This window comes from Pungitius pungitius, chromosome 6 (genome assembly GCF_949316345.1).
Source record: "Pungitius pungitius chromosome 6, fPunPun2.1, whole genome shotgun sequence".
Classification (NCBI taxonomy): domain Eukaryota; kingdom Metazoa; phylum Chordata; class Actinopteri; order Perciformes; family Gasterosteidae; genus Pungitius; species Pungitius pungitius.
Window position 1 is genome coordinate 14,228,878 of NC_084905.1, and position 17,642 is coordinate 14,246,519.

General features: G+C 41.9%; 1 protein-coding gene across 14 annotated transcripts in view; it reads right to left on the reverse strand.

The window, feature by feature from the left end:
* The window catches only part of shank3a (SH3 and multiple ankyrin repeat domains 3a), a 136,200-nt gene that overhangs the window by 36,176 nt on the left and 82,382 nt on the right, over positions 1 to 17,642 (reverse strand). For all 14 annotated transcript variants that reach the window (XR_005114226.2, XM_037450566.2, XM_037450563.2 and 11 more), the window contains one exon: positions 10,541 to 10,722. Coding sequence is in view for 13 of the 14 variants with exons in the window: in XM_037450566.2 (XP_037306463.2) it covers positions 10,541 to 10,722 (182 nt within the window). In the remaining variant the exon portion in view is untranslated. The remainder of the gene's footprint in view (positions 1 to 10,540; positions 10,723 to 17,642) is intronic.

Below are 17,642 nucleotides of genomic sequence, written 5' to 3' on the forward strand. Positions count from 1 at the left end.
GCTGTTAGTCTAAAATATACTTCGAATTAACATGTACATTTTTACATATTTGAATCATATCTAGCACTAACAACAGCGACACGCATGTATCTGTGTGCCCCAGTGGCGATACAGCGTGCACATATTGTACGTATTTGGCCTAAGATGTACTGTAGAGTTCCTTTCTGTATCAGTAGCCTCTAACTTCCTACCAACAATGTGTTGGCATGACAACTGACAAGTGGCAGGACGGACTTTAAACAGTTCATGTCTGTGCAGGGAGAATTGCAATATGCTACAGTTGAAGATGGTAGTGAGACAAAGAGTCAATAAATTATCATCTCCAGCAACAAACTGTGCAAACATTACAAGGCTGTCAGTGCGGAGCTTTGGGGATTTTACAACATTTTGAAAAGAACCTGCAGTGGTTTCTAAGTGGCTGCAGTCTGCAACCATTGGTGACTTCAAACTACTAAATGTGCTCTTTCATGGAAGAAGGTCCAATGTACAAAATAGACATTTGGCTGTTAACTCTTCAGATACTCTTACAAATTTGATGGCGTTGACGTATTGCTGACAGCAATATTTTCCATTTTAACATTTGCATTGTACCAGTCCCCATTCAAACATTCTGAGTATAGTTTTCTGTGTTTCAAGACCATGCCGGTAGCACTTTGACACAAAAGACTTGTGGAAGATCTGATTTCGTAGGCAAATTACACTTTGATGTGTGATTAGTACAACCAAAGAATAACAAAGCTGTGGAATTTTGATGCAAAGATCAGGCCACCGATCAGGTTAATCGCAGCTAATAGTTGTATTAAAAGGTCATTTTAAATTTTGACTTCATACATATAACCAAGGTATTAGTGAAATACTAAATAAATAGTAGGAGGTCGGATTTAGCTTCATGCAAAGACTTCATTACAAAGGGCCATCAACACCTCAGCCGGACATTACAAAATCAGGCCTGTCTCGACAGCGCAGGCGCAGCGGCCTGCCTCAATGATTATAATGATCTCCACAGGTAAACTAGTGGCTGCAAACAGAGAGCATATTGTGACATTTATTCATACACACAGTCAAACATGAACACACCATTGCACCATTACAAAATGAAAAATAGATTGCTAAGTCACATTCATTCCACTGTGTAGTAAATCTTTGTACCTTCTGTAACGCTGTCAAGCATGCTGTCAATAATCTAAGATGCAATGAGTTCTCTTTGCAAATTCAAAAACATCTCACTGGGCCATTAATGACAACTTATGAGTTTAGGAATACTAAAAACAAAACAAAAAAAGAAATTTGACCAGAAAGGAGAGTAATGTTTTTCTAATAGAGCCTATATACAGCAATGACAAAGAGACAAGAACCAATCATGAGTGTGCAAGAAGTCTGACATCTCGCAAAAAGTCTGCTACAATAGTGCGCTTTGTCTGTGTTGTTTGTTGTGTGTGTGTGTGTGTGTGTGTTGGGCTCATAGTGCACGTAACTTCTGTATTTTGCTCTTGGTTAACTCAGTCAGGGCTCCTGGTTTAAACATAGCATCAGTAAAGGAAGTGGAGCTATTTATACTCCTCACATACTCTGCCTCCAAGCTTCAATGCACCCCTCCTCGTGTGTGTGTGTGTGTGTGTGAGAATGTCTCTGTGTGTTCGCGGTGACGAATTGAGCTAATTTTAATTCTTGCTTTGCTACGCTCTATTGCTTTGAGCTGAGTCATTCATTTTCTTCCTCTTTCTCATCTTTTCTTTGTTTCTCTTTTTCCAAGCAACAAACACACATATTCACACATGAATGCACTCGGAACAACTATGAATGAATACACAAGTGGCAGCTGGTAAAGGAAGCAGCAGTCTCTTTATAACACAAATCAAATGGTTACAGGTTACAGTGGATGCATCAAACTCCCGTATTAGCCTGCAGAAACAGACAAAAAGGATGCAGCTGTGCTAAGAGAGGCTGATGGCTTTCTGCCACTGATGCACTCAAACTGATTCAGACAGGGTTGCCACGGAATAATTGCCAAAGCCAAAATACAACTTGATTTCCATGAAATGCTAGAAAAGGCTCTCTGCACGTTGGACTCGCTGTTAGAAACACAGGGAACCTGTGCATCTCTGACATCATAATTCACATATCAAATGGAAACATTGTGATGTAGCAAAATTAAAGGGTGAAAATATGATGCGGGAGTGATAATTGATCCAATTGTGCGACTGGTTAATTCCTAATTGATGAGTGAAAGTAAATGTGCCACTTCAGGGGAAGGTAGTGGAGTGCTGCCTCTTAAATCTGTCTCTCTAACTGTTGAATATTATTCTGAATGTGTTCCTTTTAACTGCTCTATAAAAAATATATGCCTTTAGGCATACATAAATGAATTGAGTTATATAGAAAATAAAACTTCTACAGCCATAATCCATAATGAAAAGACATCCATCAGTTTCATTTTAAGTTATAAATGATATCTAAGTCTGTATTTTTAGATTCATACTGTACATAAATATGAATAAATACACCTGGGCACCTGACCTCTAGGTCTGCCCCCAGAACCTCGCGTGGGAACCCCATTTTTCTCTATTAAAAAAAAACTATGCTGCTTCTCTGAAAACAATTTACAGCACAATTGTGCATGTGTTTGCATGTGATGTACAGTAAGTGTAATGCAATGTTAGCTATTAAGTATTATAGTTTCTTGCTGAGTAAGGCTTTTCTGAAAAAAAGTATCTCTGCCCTCTGTGTGTGCGTGTGTGCGTGCTTCGCATTAAGTGTGTGCAGGTGAGAGTGGAAAACATTCCAATAACCTGAGTGGAGATGTTATTAGATTTGGATCCCTCCACTCTTTATTAAACCTCAGTTCTATTCAGTATAATAGGGAAAGAGAGCAGAGTTGCATCTTTATGAAACAAGGGGGACACCACCAAAGACACGCTGACATTCGCCTACACACGTACTCTATAGGGACGAGAAAGGGGGAGGACTCTGTGCAGTAGTGCAAGGGATGGTCATTGTTATCTGTAATATATGAGTAAGAGAATACATGCCAATGCTCTGGGGGGAGAACAGAGAACATATGGAATCATAGAGATTTAATTTGCAGAGTCAACAGGTTGTGCAATACAAGAAAAGATTGGATTACTTTGTAAGGAAATCAAATTTAAAATCAAAGAAGGAGGACGAGATGAAATAGGAGAGGTAGATTTAGCTTACAATTAAAAAGGTGATGTGGGACGGGGCGAGTAGACCCCAGAAGAGATACATGACTGATTGAAGTAGAGAGCCAAGAGGGAGAGACCGCTCACTGCCCCGAGTCAAACGTGAGCTCTGGTTTCCTGCATGTTGATCCACATTGGATGTATTTTACTTAGAAAAGCTGAAGGGAGTGGATTAGTCTCCGGCTCATCATTATTCAACTGAGAGAGAGTCATAGGGGGATGGAGAGAGAGAGAGAGAGAGAAATGGGAAAGAAAGAGAGTGAAATAAAAAAAGAGAATGAATAAGAAAAAATAAAGATTTGACAAGTTTAAGAAAAAATATAGAAACAATGAGAATTCGTTTTTGTAAAGTCAAAGGAAGACGGCTTGAGACGAAGACAAAAAACGAGGAGGTGGCAGTGTAAATTACAGCGGGAGGAGACGAAGGAAAGGAGGAGGGAGGAAATCTCCAAGGCTGACTCAGAGGGATCCCTCTTCTCTTCTCATCTCCTCCCCTCACTCCCGCCTAGGCTTGAGGGCGACATAACACTCTTCTTTCATTCTCACTTGCTTTTTATTTCATATTTCTTTCTTTCTCTTCTACTTCATCAACCCTCAGGAGGAAACAAAATAGAACTGAGTACCCTATAATCATCCTATGTCTTAACTTCTTTTTTTCATTGTCCGGTACAACGTCGCATGGCTCTGATGGCACAGAAATAGAAACAACCATGTTGAATAAATTGTATTATGTTGTACACTGGCGAGCAAGGAACTGATAACAACGGAGTTCTCATCAGAATATTCCAGTGATTGATTTGCTGTAGATCAGCCATTGAAGGCCAGCTGATTGTTAACGGATGAGTGGTATATTGCTTGTTGTTGAGGTGTTAATCACGCAACTAATCGGCTGACAAGTCAGGTTGTCACATTAATGATAGTGTTTATGATGTGATTAATTAATGTGCTGACCATATGCTCCACCCTCCACAACATATTATTACAGGACGAAATGCATTATTGATTTAAATCGCATGTGGCTGCATGAGAGAGTTAAATTAGCCTGTTTCTATGATTATTTTACTTACAGCAAGGTACACACGTTGTTTCAAAAGGTGTCAAACAGTGACTGTACCTGACATTACTGGGTGAGGACATGACCTTTGGATGCAAATGTTCACATCCTCAACTGCAAAGTGGGTTTGACAGCGTGCATAACAGAAAATACCTGTTGTTACCATCTGGAGTCACTCCGTTGGTGCAGGCCTGCCATGCTCAAGTCAATTCCTCCCGTTAATGCAGCAGTTTCCCTGTTCATGTTTTTTTACATACACCCTTCAACTCTACAATTGGTGGTTATGCCGTGCACATAATTAGCATGTTGTGCATCTCAGTGAATGCATGGGCGTTCATTTCATTTAGGGGCTCAGTGTGGGATGATCCTGTGAGCTAGGATTCACCGTATGGACAGAAAACTAAGAGGATGAGAGTGTATTTGCAGAACAGGTGGTGTATTCAGCAGGGAGCACGGGTGCACGGGCGGGACTTACTGCAACCTACTGCTACTCTGATTAGACAGCTAGAAGGTTAGGCGTGACATCAACTTCCTTGCTTCGTGACTATGTCAAGTATCAATAACACACACACACACAGCTTGGAATGGGAAATCTGTTAATGCACTGACTAGCCTCAGGTCTACACTAATTTCTTCTGGGGACCATAAAATACAATCTCATTCTTGAAAGATTTTTGTGGCCTCTCGGGGTTTCCTTATGCGGATAGTGTGAACATACCATCAACAGTTGGTATCATGTTTTAAATATTTTTTTTCTGCATGACACATTTCTATTCATCCAGTTTAACCTCTACAGATGCTGTTTAAGAGGCCATTCTCTATTTCGAGGAAAGAGCTTAGATATAAGTATACAGGCTATCATAGTTGTACATTTTTTAGAAATACCAGGTGCTTTTTCACTGAAGGAAAGGAATATATAATGAAAAAAAATGTTGGCAGCATATATTTTGTGTTGAAGCACTTAGAAAATCAATGGTACAATGGTAACAGTGCAGTTTACTTGAGGGGAAACCAAAGAGTGGGTGAGATAGCGTTGTTGCTGCTATATCAATACTGTCTTCATTATATGGAAAACATTAAGTCTTGTCTACTAGTTGAGTGAGAATATCACAGGAACTGAGTGAAACTTTGTGGCGTTACAGCCAATTTCATTTCTACTTTTATTACGTGAAAAATTAACAACTGTTGGTTGGCAATACATATATTTTAAGTTCTATCACACTCTACTGTAACTTTAAATGCAATGCGTGCACTGATGAGGTCAAAAGCTTTATAGTTGACTGAGTTGACTGTGAGATCTCACATTTCTGCTCCAAAATAAAGACCCCTAACCATTTGGAATGGGAAATCTGTTAATGCACAGCATAGCATACAAAATGTATATATTGTGTTGTTGCTCACAGACTAAAAGAGACAGACAGAACTCGGGCAGAGAAAGACACATTTCTGTGTGTGTGCCTCGGATATTAGGACAGCTGGCTGCTGAATGCTTGAAGAATACTGTTTATTTAACTTGTGGAAGGCAAATACTTAAACTGTGAGGCACAAACGCAAACACACACAAAGGCACACAGGCAGACATACACTAATACATTTATAGACATGAACGCCTCACATACACACTTTACAATGAAAACTACACTAGAGAGATGCTCGTACACAGAAATACCCACACATACAAACACACGTCACGCCACAACCACACCAAGAGGAAGTCTAATTACCGGTAACTCAACCCAAGCTCACAGTGGGAGGCTAAAATATGATATATCTTAGAATGTGAGTTTATTTTAAAATGATCTTTATCTTTAAATGATATGTCAGAGCTGCCTGCACTTAGCACCTGTTGCTTGGTAACCGACAGATGAATATTCATTTTTTACATAACATTAGCAAGCTTTGTGGACAATTTAAATATCTGTATAATCTACTGGCTTTTGGCCTAGCTGGAAATGTACATTTATGTGTAGCGATTGTTGAGTTAAGAAGAACATACCTTTAGACTTTTGTTCAACAGAAAGCTTTTGCACTTCTAAAGACACGTTATCAGCATTCCCGCGTTAGAGAATGAGCTACAAGGTGGCAGACATCATGCTGCTCTCTGAGCCTGTGTCATGATGGACCTGAAACAATACATGAAAACCCAGCATACTTGTGTATGTTTGCGTCATATAGCTGGTCCAGGAATCCTCCACTGCCCATAGCGCTCTTAATATTCTGCACACATCGGGTGCAGCTAAACCCCATTAATCATGTTGGTGAATGTCTAATTTCAACGTTACTTGTACTGGTTTCATTTTCATGGCTGTCCGCAAGATTTATAATGGGGATTGGAGAAGGTGTATGCGGTTGGTGTGTGTGTGTGAGATGTAATACAACACAAAAGCATGCTCTTAAATGTGTCACCTTTTTAAGGAGAAGCACACCCTGAATGTGCAGTTAATGCCCCCCGTGGCGGAAAAAGCATGTTGCGACACACATCTGTTGCTCTGACTATGTATTTGTGTTATGGTTAAGCAAGGGTGTGTTTATTTGGGGTCACAAGATTGCAGAAAGCTTGACTAGATTACAGTGGCATTTGTCCATGCTAGTTACCACGGTGATAGTAAGTGGCCTTCAGGAGATGTGAATCCGCACGATGAGATCAGATTACATGGATGTAGGGGAGAAGTAGAAACAAACACGGGGCGAGCTGGGGAATGAGTCTAAAGGGGGATGTAAGAGGGCGAAGGCACAGGCCAGGCAACCCGTTAATGGAGTGATCATCAAAGAACAAGCACACTGCCGTGAATGGATATACACACACACGTGTACACAGAAAACCCCCCACAAAATCTCATCATCTTGTAACCATCCTTTTCTGTGAACTGCCTCCACTGACATAAACGGACACACACAAATAGATGCTAGATTTGTGAGTGAGGAAGGACAAACAAGTCCCATTAGGTGACACTGAGAGTCTGCTTGGAGAGGTGAACGTGGATGACCCTGTTAAATGGTGGACAGCGGGCTGTTTGTAGACAAAGTCTGTGTAGGGACATTGATTTCAGAAAGCAGACCAATGGACTGACAATCACGGAGTAAAGACAGAGTTTTTCCGTGCGGACAAACTCTTTGGCCAAAACACACACTCTGAGGACACTACGCTAATGTAGCATTGGATTTAAACATTCAAACTAAGCACACAGTTAAGGCCCGTCTACGGTTGTTATCATTTGCATTTGTGCAAACTGAAACTGAAGCATACAAATGAAAATATGGAGAACCATATAAGATTTATTTCCCCTCACACATTATCTCTATCATACATTTATTTTTACAACTAGTCATTTCAATCCAAATTCTCTCAAAATGAAAATATTTATTTTACGTTCAAGTACCTTAACGTCATTGGAATGATCGTCATCTTCATTATATTGAAAAATCAGCTATAAGGTGAGGTGTATGAATGTGTGGTAACCTTTTGATTTTAGTGAAATCTTTTCCTGTAAATGGTACAAGTAAACACATGAATTAAATCAGAATAATCAAACCTAACTATACTGATTGCTATCTATTGTTAAGTTATTAGCACCACAAAATACAGAAAAAAGAGAAAAACGCAGTAGAGTTCAACACAGTATCCAAGTCAACGCTTGAGAGGGTGAGGGAGGAAATGTGTTTAACGGATGATTTGAACAAATGTATTAAATACTATGCATATAGGAGCAGCAATAGGTATTCTGCCGCTCAAAATGATGAATACTTTTAGGTAAACTTAGATTCAACTCTTCTATTTGAGCTTGAAGGGAAGGGACTTCTTATTATTTCAAAATATTTTTCCCTGTTCAGCATAAAACACTCCTTGACTCAAGACATCACCAATAATTCCTACTAAAATGAGAACTAATAGATATTTATGCTAATCCTTATAAGCATATATGCTAGCGCACGGCTCACACAGAGAGAGCCAGGGCACACAACTAGAAAATTCATTTAGTGAGATTTACCCAGTCTGATCTCATCATGAGGATGCTTCTCTGTTATGGCTGGTGATTAACAATGGTGTGAGGACAGAGATAAGCGTCGGGCTGTGCGTATATCTATATTTAGATATATATATATCTATATATAGATATACACGATATATGCACACAAGTCAAATGTTTTGGACACATTTTCCCATTCAATTCAATGAGAAAGTGTGTTCAAATGTTTGACTGGTATTGCATATGAACATGTGTCTTTATGTGTGTGTGTCTGTGTACGTATGTGGTTCTTGTTAAAAGAGGCTAATTATCTAACAATAACTGAATTATGAACATAACTTGAGTCACACGCAGTATCAGAGTTAGCTTTAGGGTACGAAGAATTCCGATTTCAGGTGCTTACGTTGTAGATGTTTTTGATTTGCTCGTCACCTTATTAAGAGGGAAAAGACAGAAAAAGATAAATAAATGAATTCTTTAATCATCCGCTCTCTTTCACTTGCCTTTCCGCCTCGTCTCCAATAGAAATGGGCCCTATTACTCTTAGCAACTCATCTATTTATGAATTTAGATTAGATAAAATGCATTATGTATCAAACCAAGGGTCATCCATCCCCAGAGGAAGTGACTCCTTGGGTCTCGTCTCTCTGTGCCTCTGTGCAAGGAGGACTGGTCATGCCCTGCTAGAATTACATGCTGTGGACATTTGGATACCTTATTAGGATGTTCCACAATCAGCTGACATCAGTGAAATATTTCTACAGAAGCGTAGTGAATGCACCCTAGTAATGGTTATGAAGGTGAGTGTTGCGTATCCCTGCCAGATGGTTTACTTGGCTGGGCCATGCGGCTGGCAGCCATGCGACTGTAAGCTTGTTTCCTGCATGGCCAACATGAAGGAACAGCAAAACACTGTGTCTTCACATTAGTGGCAGGGTTGTGGATTCCGCTGCACCGACAGAAAAGACAGTGACAGCAGATCCATTCAGTAGATGGAGGCGTACTAGCTGCTGTTGAGTCATCACATTTCCGATAAAATTTGTGTCAACATCAGTATGCGTCACTGTTTCAGACAATGCCGTATCATTTGGCAAAAACATGAGTCTGAATTTCTGAGTCCGAATTGTTCATCTGTATTAGTAACTGGTAAATGGCCTTGTGTGTTTCCAACCGACTATAAAGACGGGACATCAAAGCATACAGGGGTAAGGCTATCAGAACATGTCTTTGAGGTTAGAGAAGCTTGAAGACAAAACACATCTGATGTAGGAAGGGCTAGCAATGCTTCAGTATGTGTCCAGGCAGGAGAAGGGTCCTGTGAGTGGGTTTAAACCGGCACATAGCAGAATAGTTTACCATGTATTTGGAAAAGTCCAAATTGAAATTCCAAATTGACCCTTAATCTGTACTTCCTGTGCCTCTGTAGATATGAAAGGAACATGAGAGGTCTCAGTATGAGTGTGACTGCTCTCGCTCTCTTTCTCTCCCGGGCCTGTCTGAGAACATGAGGGAACTGTTTCCATTAGGCTGCTGTGGGTTTGATCCATGGTGATGGAGGTGGTGTGTGAGGTGGCAGGATGTAGGGGTCAAAGTGAAGCTGGGTGTCTGTGGACCAGTGATAAGAGGAGGGACAAAAACAGTTACATGTTCAGGGTGAAGAAGGAGTGTGTGTGCGTGTGTGTGTATGCATACCAACAACCAAACGCACACGGGACCAGTTTGAATTTGCATGCCCTCTCCTTGAAGTAATCACAGATCCATACTGAGACTGCACACAAATATCAAGTGGATTCAAACAGGGCCAGAACTAATTACTACACTGTCGGTGTAGCTCAGGGGTATGGGAGGGATACAGGGTGAGAAGAATATTATGGAGTTTACCTTCTACGTCATTACTGTCATAGTCTTGAGTGAAGCATGGATGGAGAGACAAAAGCACACACACAAACACGTGAAAGCAAAGCCACTGCATCTCTGTGTGAAGCAGAAAAAAGCACATTTACAAATGGATGAAATGACATTTCCCCAATGTCAAGCTTATACAGCACTGCAATGACTTCCTCGCTGAAGGATTACAATACTGCTTTGCGGCCAAAAACATTGTGAGTTAATGGTGTGCTTTGCATCTTAGACGTGAGAGAGCACAGCAACTAACCCAGCACTGAAAGTCATGAGAGCCACATGTACCCACAGGCTTTACGGGATACCCTACACACAACTAGTGGGGGTGAAATACAGAAAATCAACAGTCCGGAGGTAGAAGTTTCAGTGTTGGATTAAGAAAGGTTTTAAAACATGAACAAGGGCAGACAACCTACCTTTGACTCTCTCTCCACGATTAAGTTGGATCTCTCCCTCCCCTTGTGGAGTGTAGGGCTTGACCACAATAAAGGTACGTCCGGGGACGGCACTGTAGAGTTTCCGCTTGGGACCCCGGGGGCCCGTCAGCGCTGGAGGTGTGTGATGAGGGGGGCTCGGGTCTCTCTGCACTGAGCCAGGGCTGAAAACAAACACATATGTTACAGTGGTGATTCCAGGCAGCTGGTAGCCGAAGCCTGTGGTCACTGACATGGTGGTCAGTGGGACAGCAAGCTGGTGACGCCCCCTGGTTGTTATGCAGGCCAGGGGGGGATTCATTGACAAGTCCAAGTGCCTCTTGAGCAACAGTTAACAATCAGGGTTCAACGAGTCCACTCCTTCCAAACCACTCTCTCCTCCTCCTCCTCCTCCTCCTCTTATTCCCTCTCTTCTTTCTTCAATAGCACAGACAAAACCCCCTTTTGGTCCCTTTTAGCCTCTCTTCTTCTCTCCCGTATTCAAACCGAGGTAGATGCAAAAATGTTTAAAGATAAGAGGCACTGCACCGTTTCCTTCTCTTCGTGGGTCAGTCAGATCGGTCTGAAAGCCCCCATTGGTCAAACACATCCTGAGTTGGGGCTCCGGAAGAAGTCTCCTTCAGAGAGGGAGAGAGATCCCTGTGTGTGTGTCCCCTCCAGGTCCAGCTGCTGCAAGCTGGGTTGCAGGTCCTGCTTCGTCCTTAGGTCCGGATACTCCTGTGGGGGAGAGAGAGAGGCTGGGTCTGCTCCCCGACTCCCACTCCTTCTCTTGGGAGTCCCGCCGCGTCTGCCTCTCCTCTCCTCCCCCTCCTCTCCTCTCCTCTCTTCCCCTCTCCTCTCCCCTCCACCTCTCACACGCTCGCTCACTCACACACACTCGGACGGCGCTGCTGCTGCTGCTGCTCGCCGTGGCTCCTCTACCCTTTGACGGCTCGCTCGCACACCGCAAGTCCTCGATGTGCATTCTAGCCGTGCGCACTGGCACATGCACAGACAGCCCCCTCCACTCCTGCTAACATTGCACCTCAGCTAGAGTGGCATACGCCGCTAGCAGCATGATGCTACGACACTGACACTCTCCTCTCTCACCCACAAACACACACACAAGGACACACTAGTCCCAAAACACGATTGATCTCATGCTGCCTGTCTGCCTGCAAGCGTGCATGCGCCATGGCTCCCTGAGGCAGGCTGTGGGAGCACGTGCGTGTGCAGGGGAAGAGGAGGGGGGGGGGGGCAAAAAGCTCTATCCCATTTGTTTTAAATGTCGCTCCTCCCCGTTTCCCTTTGCCTAGAAATCCCCTCCTAGTTTCTTTCACGCTCTCACTTGAGCATCAACCTCTTATCGCCCTCCTCTCCTTGACAGTCCTTCGCATCTTCACTCGCTCCCCTCCTTCATCCTCTCTCTCTGGCGGTTAATTCTAACGCGGCCGCCTAGTCTTCATTCATCACCTCAGTAGCTTCCCCCCACGATGTGCGTCACTTTCAGCATCATTCCGCCGCACGTGGTGTCAAAGATTTTGCTCAAGCTAATTCATACATCCAAAACCCATTTCATACATACATATTGATCATAAATATTTAAACAAATCCAACGATGCTGTTAATTTGATACAGCCTTAAGCGCTCTATGACCTTCTTTCCCCATTTGTTTATCTAGCGCTTTCGCCATAGCAAGCCTTTTCCTGTTTGTCTCTCTCTGTGCCGAACAGTTTTTGGGCTATTCCTATCTCATGCTCCCATCTTTCTCTGCCCCTCCTCTCCCTCCCCATTGAAACAACGGCTTGCTGAAGGCTTTCAAATTACCGCAGGGACTGAGGGGACTTGATAGCTGCAGGGAATTTAGTCTATGCAAGGGTGAAGATAACAATAAATGTGATTCCTCAAGTGATATCTGTTACAATGACTCAATTCGGCCTCCCCCACTCCCATACCTCTGCCACACCTGTAACCCAGGGTTACATACTTAGGTTGCCCTCAGCAACCTCAGCCACGTGTCGGACAGGAGTAAACGTCTGTTGACGTGGATCAGATCATAAAAGTCTATGAAATGTGATGTCTTTTATGCATTTGACCAATTTCTACCTCCAATTTCTGCCCGTTTTACATCTACCATGAAAGATTTCTAATTTGAATGCAACTTCCGGTATTCATAACTCAAGTTACCATTAGAATACTTTGTATTATAGTTTACCCCTGGCTTGTGAAGTGATACTTCAGACTGCACTTCTAAATCATAGCATATCCTCTCTGGCTGTAATACAGTTGGAAGAGTCTCTCTGCAAGCTTTGTAGTTACCTTGAAATTAGACAAAATCAGAGCAAATGGCAGACACGTTGGTGTGCGGTACTTACACAGTGTTCTTGCTTTTCTCCTGAGTTTCTTCTCTTGAATAATTTGGAAGGGTTTGATAACTATTGTCATAGTCACCTTGGAAAGGAAAAAGTATTCCAACTAGATCATTATATCAGTTTTATTTCAGTGTGAAATCTACTCTATTCCCAATGGGTTAGGCTTTGGGTATTACCATTTTAAACATGCAACTTGGTAGATGAATTTGGTATTATTATTATTTTTTTATTTTCTTTCTCTTTATAATGTGCTTTGATAAAAGTAAATACGTAGGCTCCATTGCATGCAGTGAAACACACACACAAAGAAACACACACGCACAAACGCATGTACACGCATACAAAGTTGCAATTGCAGTATATTCTAAAGGCGTAATAGTTTCCTTGAACAACAGCCTTGCATCTGTAACGTTGATAACTGCCAATAAAGAGAAATGAAATACAGCCAAGATATGCACTGATAAGTAGTCAATGACATGCACTTGGATCTCACTAACAGTACAACTGTCAAATGTACCGTATTTTTGCGACTATAAGGCACACTGGATTATAAGACGCACCTTCAATGAATCGCCGATTTTAGAACTATTTTCCTATATAAGGCGCACCGGATTATAAGGCGCATAGAATAGAAGATACTGCAGTAAAACGTTTGACTGGGGCTGTGTTATGCATCCACTAGATCGGGCTGTGCTAAATCAAACGTTATTAAGCGTTCTGAAAACTCTTCACTCCCATGGTAACGTTGTTCAAACGTTAATGTGGATATTAACAATATCTCTGAACCTCCAACTTTCGTTCTTGATTAATGAAAACATTCTTGGCAAATGCTGTCGTGCATCTTGCACCGAGAGGCAGCGCTGGAACAGACGGTGGCGCCTCGCGGCGGACCGTCAGCGCGATCCCAACATCCAACTACGAGCTTTTTAACTACAGAAGCTTTAATATACGCTGTTGGAGCTGGAATTACCGCGGCTGCTGGCACCAGACTTGCCCTCCAATGGATCCTCGTTAACCAGTATGGATCAACTAATTGATGTTGTTATATATGGCGCTCCGGATTATAAGGCGCACTGTGGTTTTTTGAGAAAAAAAAAGGATTTTAAGGGCGCCTTATAGTCGCGAAAATACGGTAATTTGCCTTAAAATTGAACTATTCTCTCTCAACTATTTTCTCTCTATGTTCTCACTTCACATATAATCTGACCTAAAGAAGGATGCACCATAGCTTCTGAATGAGAAAGCTGTAATTGATTTCATACGTATCACAGTGACATTAAACTCATTAATCAATTTCATTCTTGAGGGAAATAAAGGGATATTGAATCAAATATGTTAAGTGCAGGTTGCAACCTTTGTGGATTGTTGAATTTGTTGTTTGGGAAAACTAAAAGTAATTTATTTTTATCACTCAGAATATAATATAATATAGTGCTTATTTAATTGTTTTCGTAAATGTATATAATGTACATCTTATATATTACATGATTTCACCTTTCCAACACTCTTTTTTGGAATTCATCAAATTTGAGATTATTATTATTCTAAATAAGCACCACTTATCATAAGTCTCAATAAAAAAACGTGTGGATGTGTCACGGTTTGGTCTCCCTTCCTGTTTTAGTTTGAAGTTTCATGTTTCTTGTGGTCCTGGGTTAACTTCACTTCCTGCCTTGTCCCGTGATTGCCTGAGTGTTTCCACCTGTGTCCAATCACCTGCACCTCCCTCGTGTATTTAAGCCCCGTGTGCCTGTTGTCCCCTGTCGCGTCATTGTCTAAATGTCACTCGTCGTTGGTGCACAGTCTCTGGTGAGTTTTTGGTTATGAATAAAGAGCACTTTGGATTGGAAACCCTGCTTTTGAGTCCTGCCTTCCGCCTGCACCAGCTTCCACATCTGACAGGATGCCAGCACTCAGATACTTGATCGGGATCGATGAGACCATTAAAGACGCATTAACATTCTAACAGCTCAATGATGAGTCTAGCTGTCTCAGTTTTTAGTCAAAATCTATAAACTGCTACACTGCTCAGGAGATGCAACTGCAAATGTCAAAAAGTGTAATTCACAAAGATGCTATCAGAATAAGCAGCTTAATTGTGGAATTTACACGGCTGCTCTTTCTTCTCAGGTAAAAGGCTTTTTTTTAATCTTGGATCAAATGGCTCAGCTCTCTAAAGTGAGAAGAGCAGATTATAAACAAAGTCATAATCCTCATCACCTTTTTGCAACCTAATGATCATCTGTCTGTCCTTGAATGGATATATTCTGTCCCAGTATTTCCTTGTGCAATGTCAGAGTGTTTATAAATATGAAGGTGGAGGTATCGTGAGGGGCCTTCAAATTGTTGTGAACACTTCACTAAAATATTTGCTTTACACTTTTTTGTATTTGCTTTTGTTTGGATTTACTGGAATACATGGATCAATTATTAGATGTTTGGAGAAATGTATATCTTATTTAATGGAAATAAGACTTTATTTGTGAGGAGGGAATATGGTGAACTAGGGCTTTTCTCTAAGCCATCCAGAGCTTGAGTACAGTTTAAAGACATGATAAACATTTCACTCAATCAAACTGAAGTATTTATCTTGTGGTGACCACAATGTTATCTGGTATACCAAGAAAGAATCTGGGATTGACAGGTGTATCGATGCACCGCCTGCAGGAATATGTGTGTTCTACTGGACTTTCATGGTGAAGTGAGAGCTGAGGACAAGAAAGAGGACAAGACTCTCAGTTTATACGAAATATCAGCATACGGTCATGAGCTCTGGAAGGTATCAGAAAGAAGAGGTTCATAGATACAAAAAGCAAAATGAGTTTCCTGCACATGTTCTTGGGGTTCACCTCCAGGGAAAAGGTGAAATGCTTAGACATGCGGAGGGAGCTCTAAGTAGAAACCCCCATCGGCACAGTTCCAGTTGAAGGAGACCTCCTGGTACACATACCACGCTCAATGGATTACACATGCAATCCGCCCCGGGGAACACCTCAAACACCAGCAGGAAGAGCTAGAGGATGTCGCTGGCAAGACAGTCATCAAGTCTACCTTGCGAGCCAGACCTGGTATTTGTAAGGCGTACTTCGTAAAGACCACTAATACTGCGTCCTTTTATGTGTATTCTCCATAGGTGCAGCAGTCAGATGTCATGTTATAATTTCTGTTTTCACACATTCTCTGCTGTTCAAGGTAAAACGCAATCAAAAGCAACCAACTGTAAATGGAAGAGATAATTGCTGTTTGCCTTTATTGTAGCACAATATTGGTCTATCCGGCAGCTTTAGAGCTTTTCATCCAAACTGAGACTGAGGTAGGTGCTGAGGTGCACAACGCAATATCAGAATTTCACACACTGGTACTGTCAAGAAAGAATCCTTTTAATGATGAATTATCTCTTTGTATTGACAGCAGTTCACGGTAATAGTCAATTAACCTCTTGTGACACAAGCACCTTGCTTAAATCTGAATAAAATATTATCACCCAGTGTCACGTCTTATTATATTGTCAAATGCATTAGCTGGATTAATTGTCATAACCACATCTTTTATCACATCTAATGTGTTGTAGTCTTACTAAAGCTGATCTAACTGTGTTTTTTCACCACTGTTTCCATTGCAAATCCCTGCTAGAGCACGGACCAAGCGATCGAACCCTGGCAGCACTGCACACGCACCACATAAAGGAAGTGATGGTGAATTTCACAGGAACTCGCTGGAGTCTGCCGTTGGGCGGGCTGTTGACCGGCCAAACTAATTTCACACTCCCCTGGTACCCATACAGCCTCTAGTGAAACCATCGGCATAAACAGAAGGTCGGAGAGAGAAACAGAGTTGGGAGGGAGAAATATTAGAGCAAAAATAGTCAAGGACAGCGTCAGTCCCACTTGGGTGCAGTTTCCGGCCATGGAGACCAGCTGCTCGTTTATTCATTCCTCTCACTTGAGTATTTGTCGTAAGGCAGGTTAATGCAAAGGGGTCTCAGCGCTGCCTGTTAACTGAAGGCCATTTAGAGGCGGAACCAGCAGACATTCTAACCATGCTTAGTCTGCTTACTCCGTCAAAGCAAATGTGTACAAAATGACAATGAGAGAAATATCCCTTTCTCTGTCAGTAAATGGTAATAGCAACAAAGACTCGGATGAATCAGAGTAAGATGCACTTTGGTCTTTAGAATAAATGGGGCATAACGTCTGATGAAAAGAAAGGAGGGTGATGAAACGCACACAAACACTTCACTTCGGTTTTTTCAATTTTTGTTTCCATGGGGTGTGTGATGTGTGCATGTTGACTGCTCTCCACCTGCTAAACATACAGTAGATTAATGGCATTGTGTGTGTGTGTGTGTGTTTGTGTATTCATGACAGAATGAGAGGGGGAGGGAGGGACAGAGAAAGAGAGATTGAGAAAGAAAAAGGGGAGATGGAGTACTGGCAACTGACCAAGAGAGGGCAATGGGGCGATGCCCACCTGGCGCATCCCTCCTGGAGCCAAAAAAAAAGATATTCAATTGTAAAAAATCGGAATATATAACCCTAACCCTAATATTTGTAAAATATGATACCAAGCAAAATCATACACATCCTGTTCTAATGCCTGTTCAATCTCAAAATTGGGTCTAAGACGCTCACTTTAGCCAGTTGCTGATTAAATGAAAGAAATGTGTGACATAGAGTTCAGCCAATCAGGTTCCTTAAATAGACTCAGGCTGCAGCAACTGGTTTTGCCCCAAG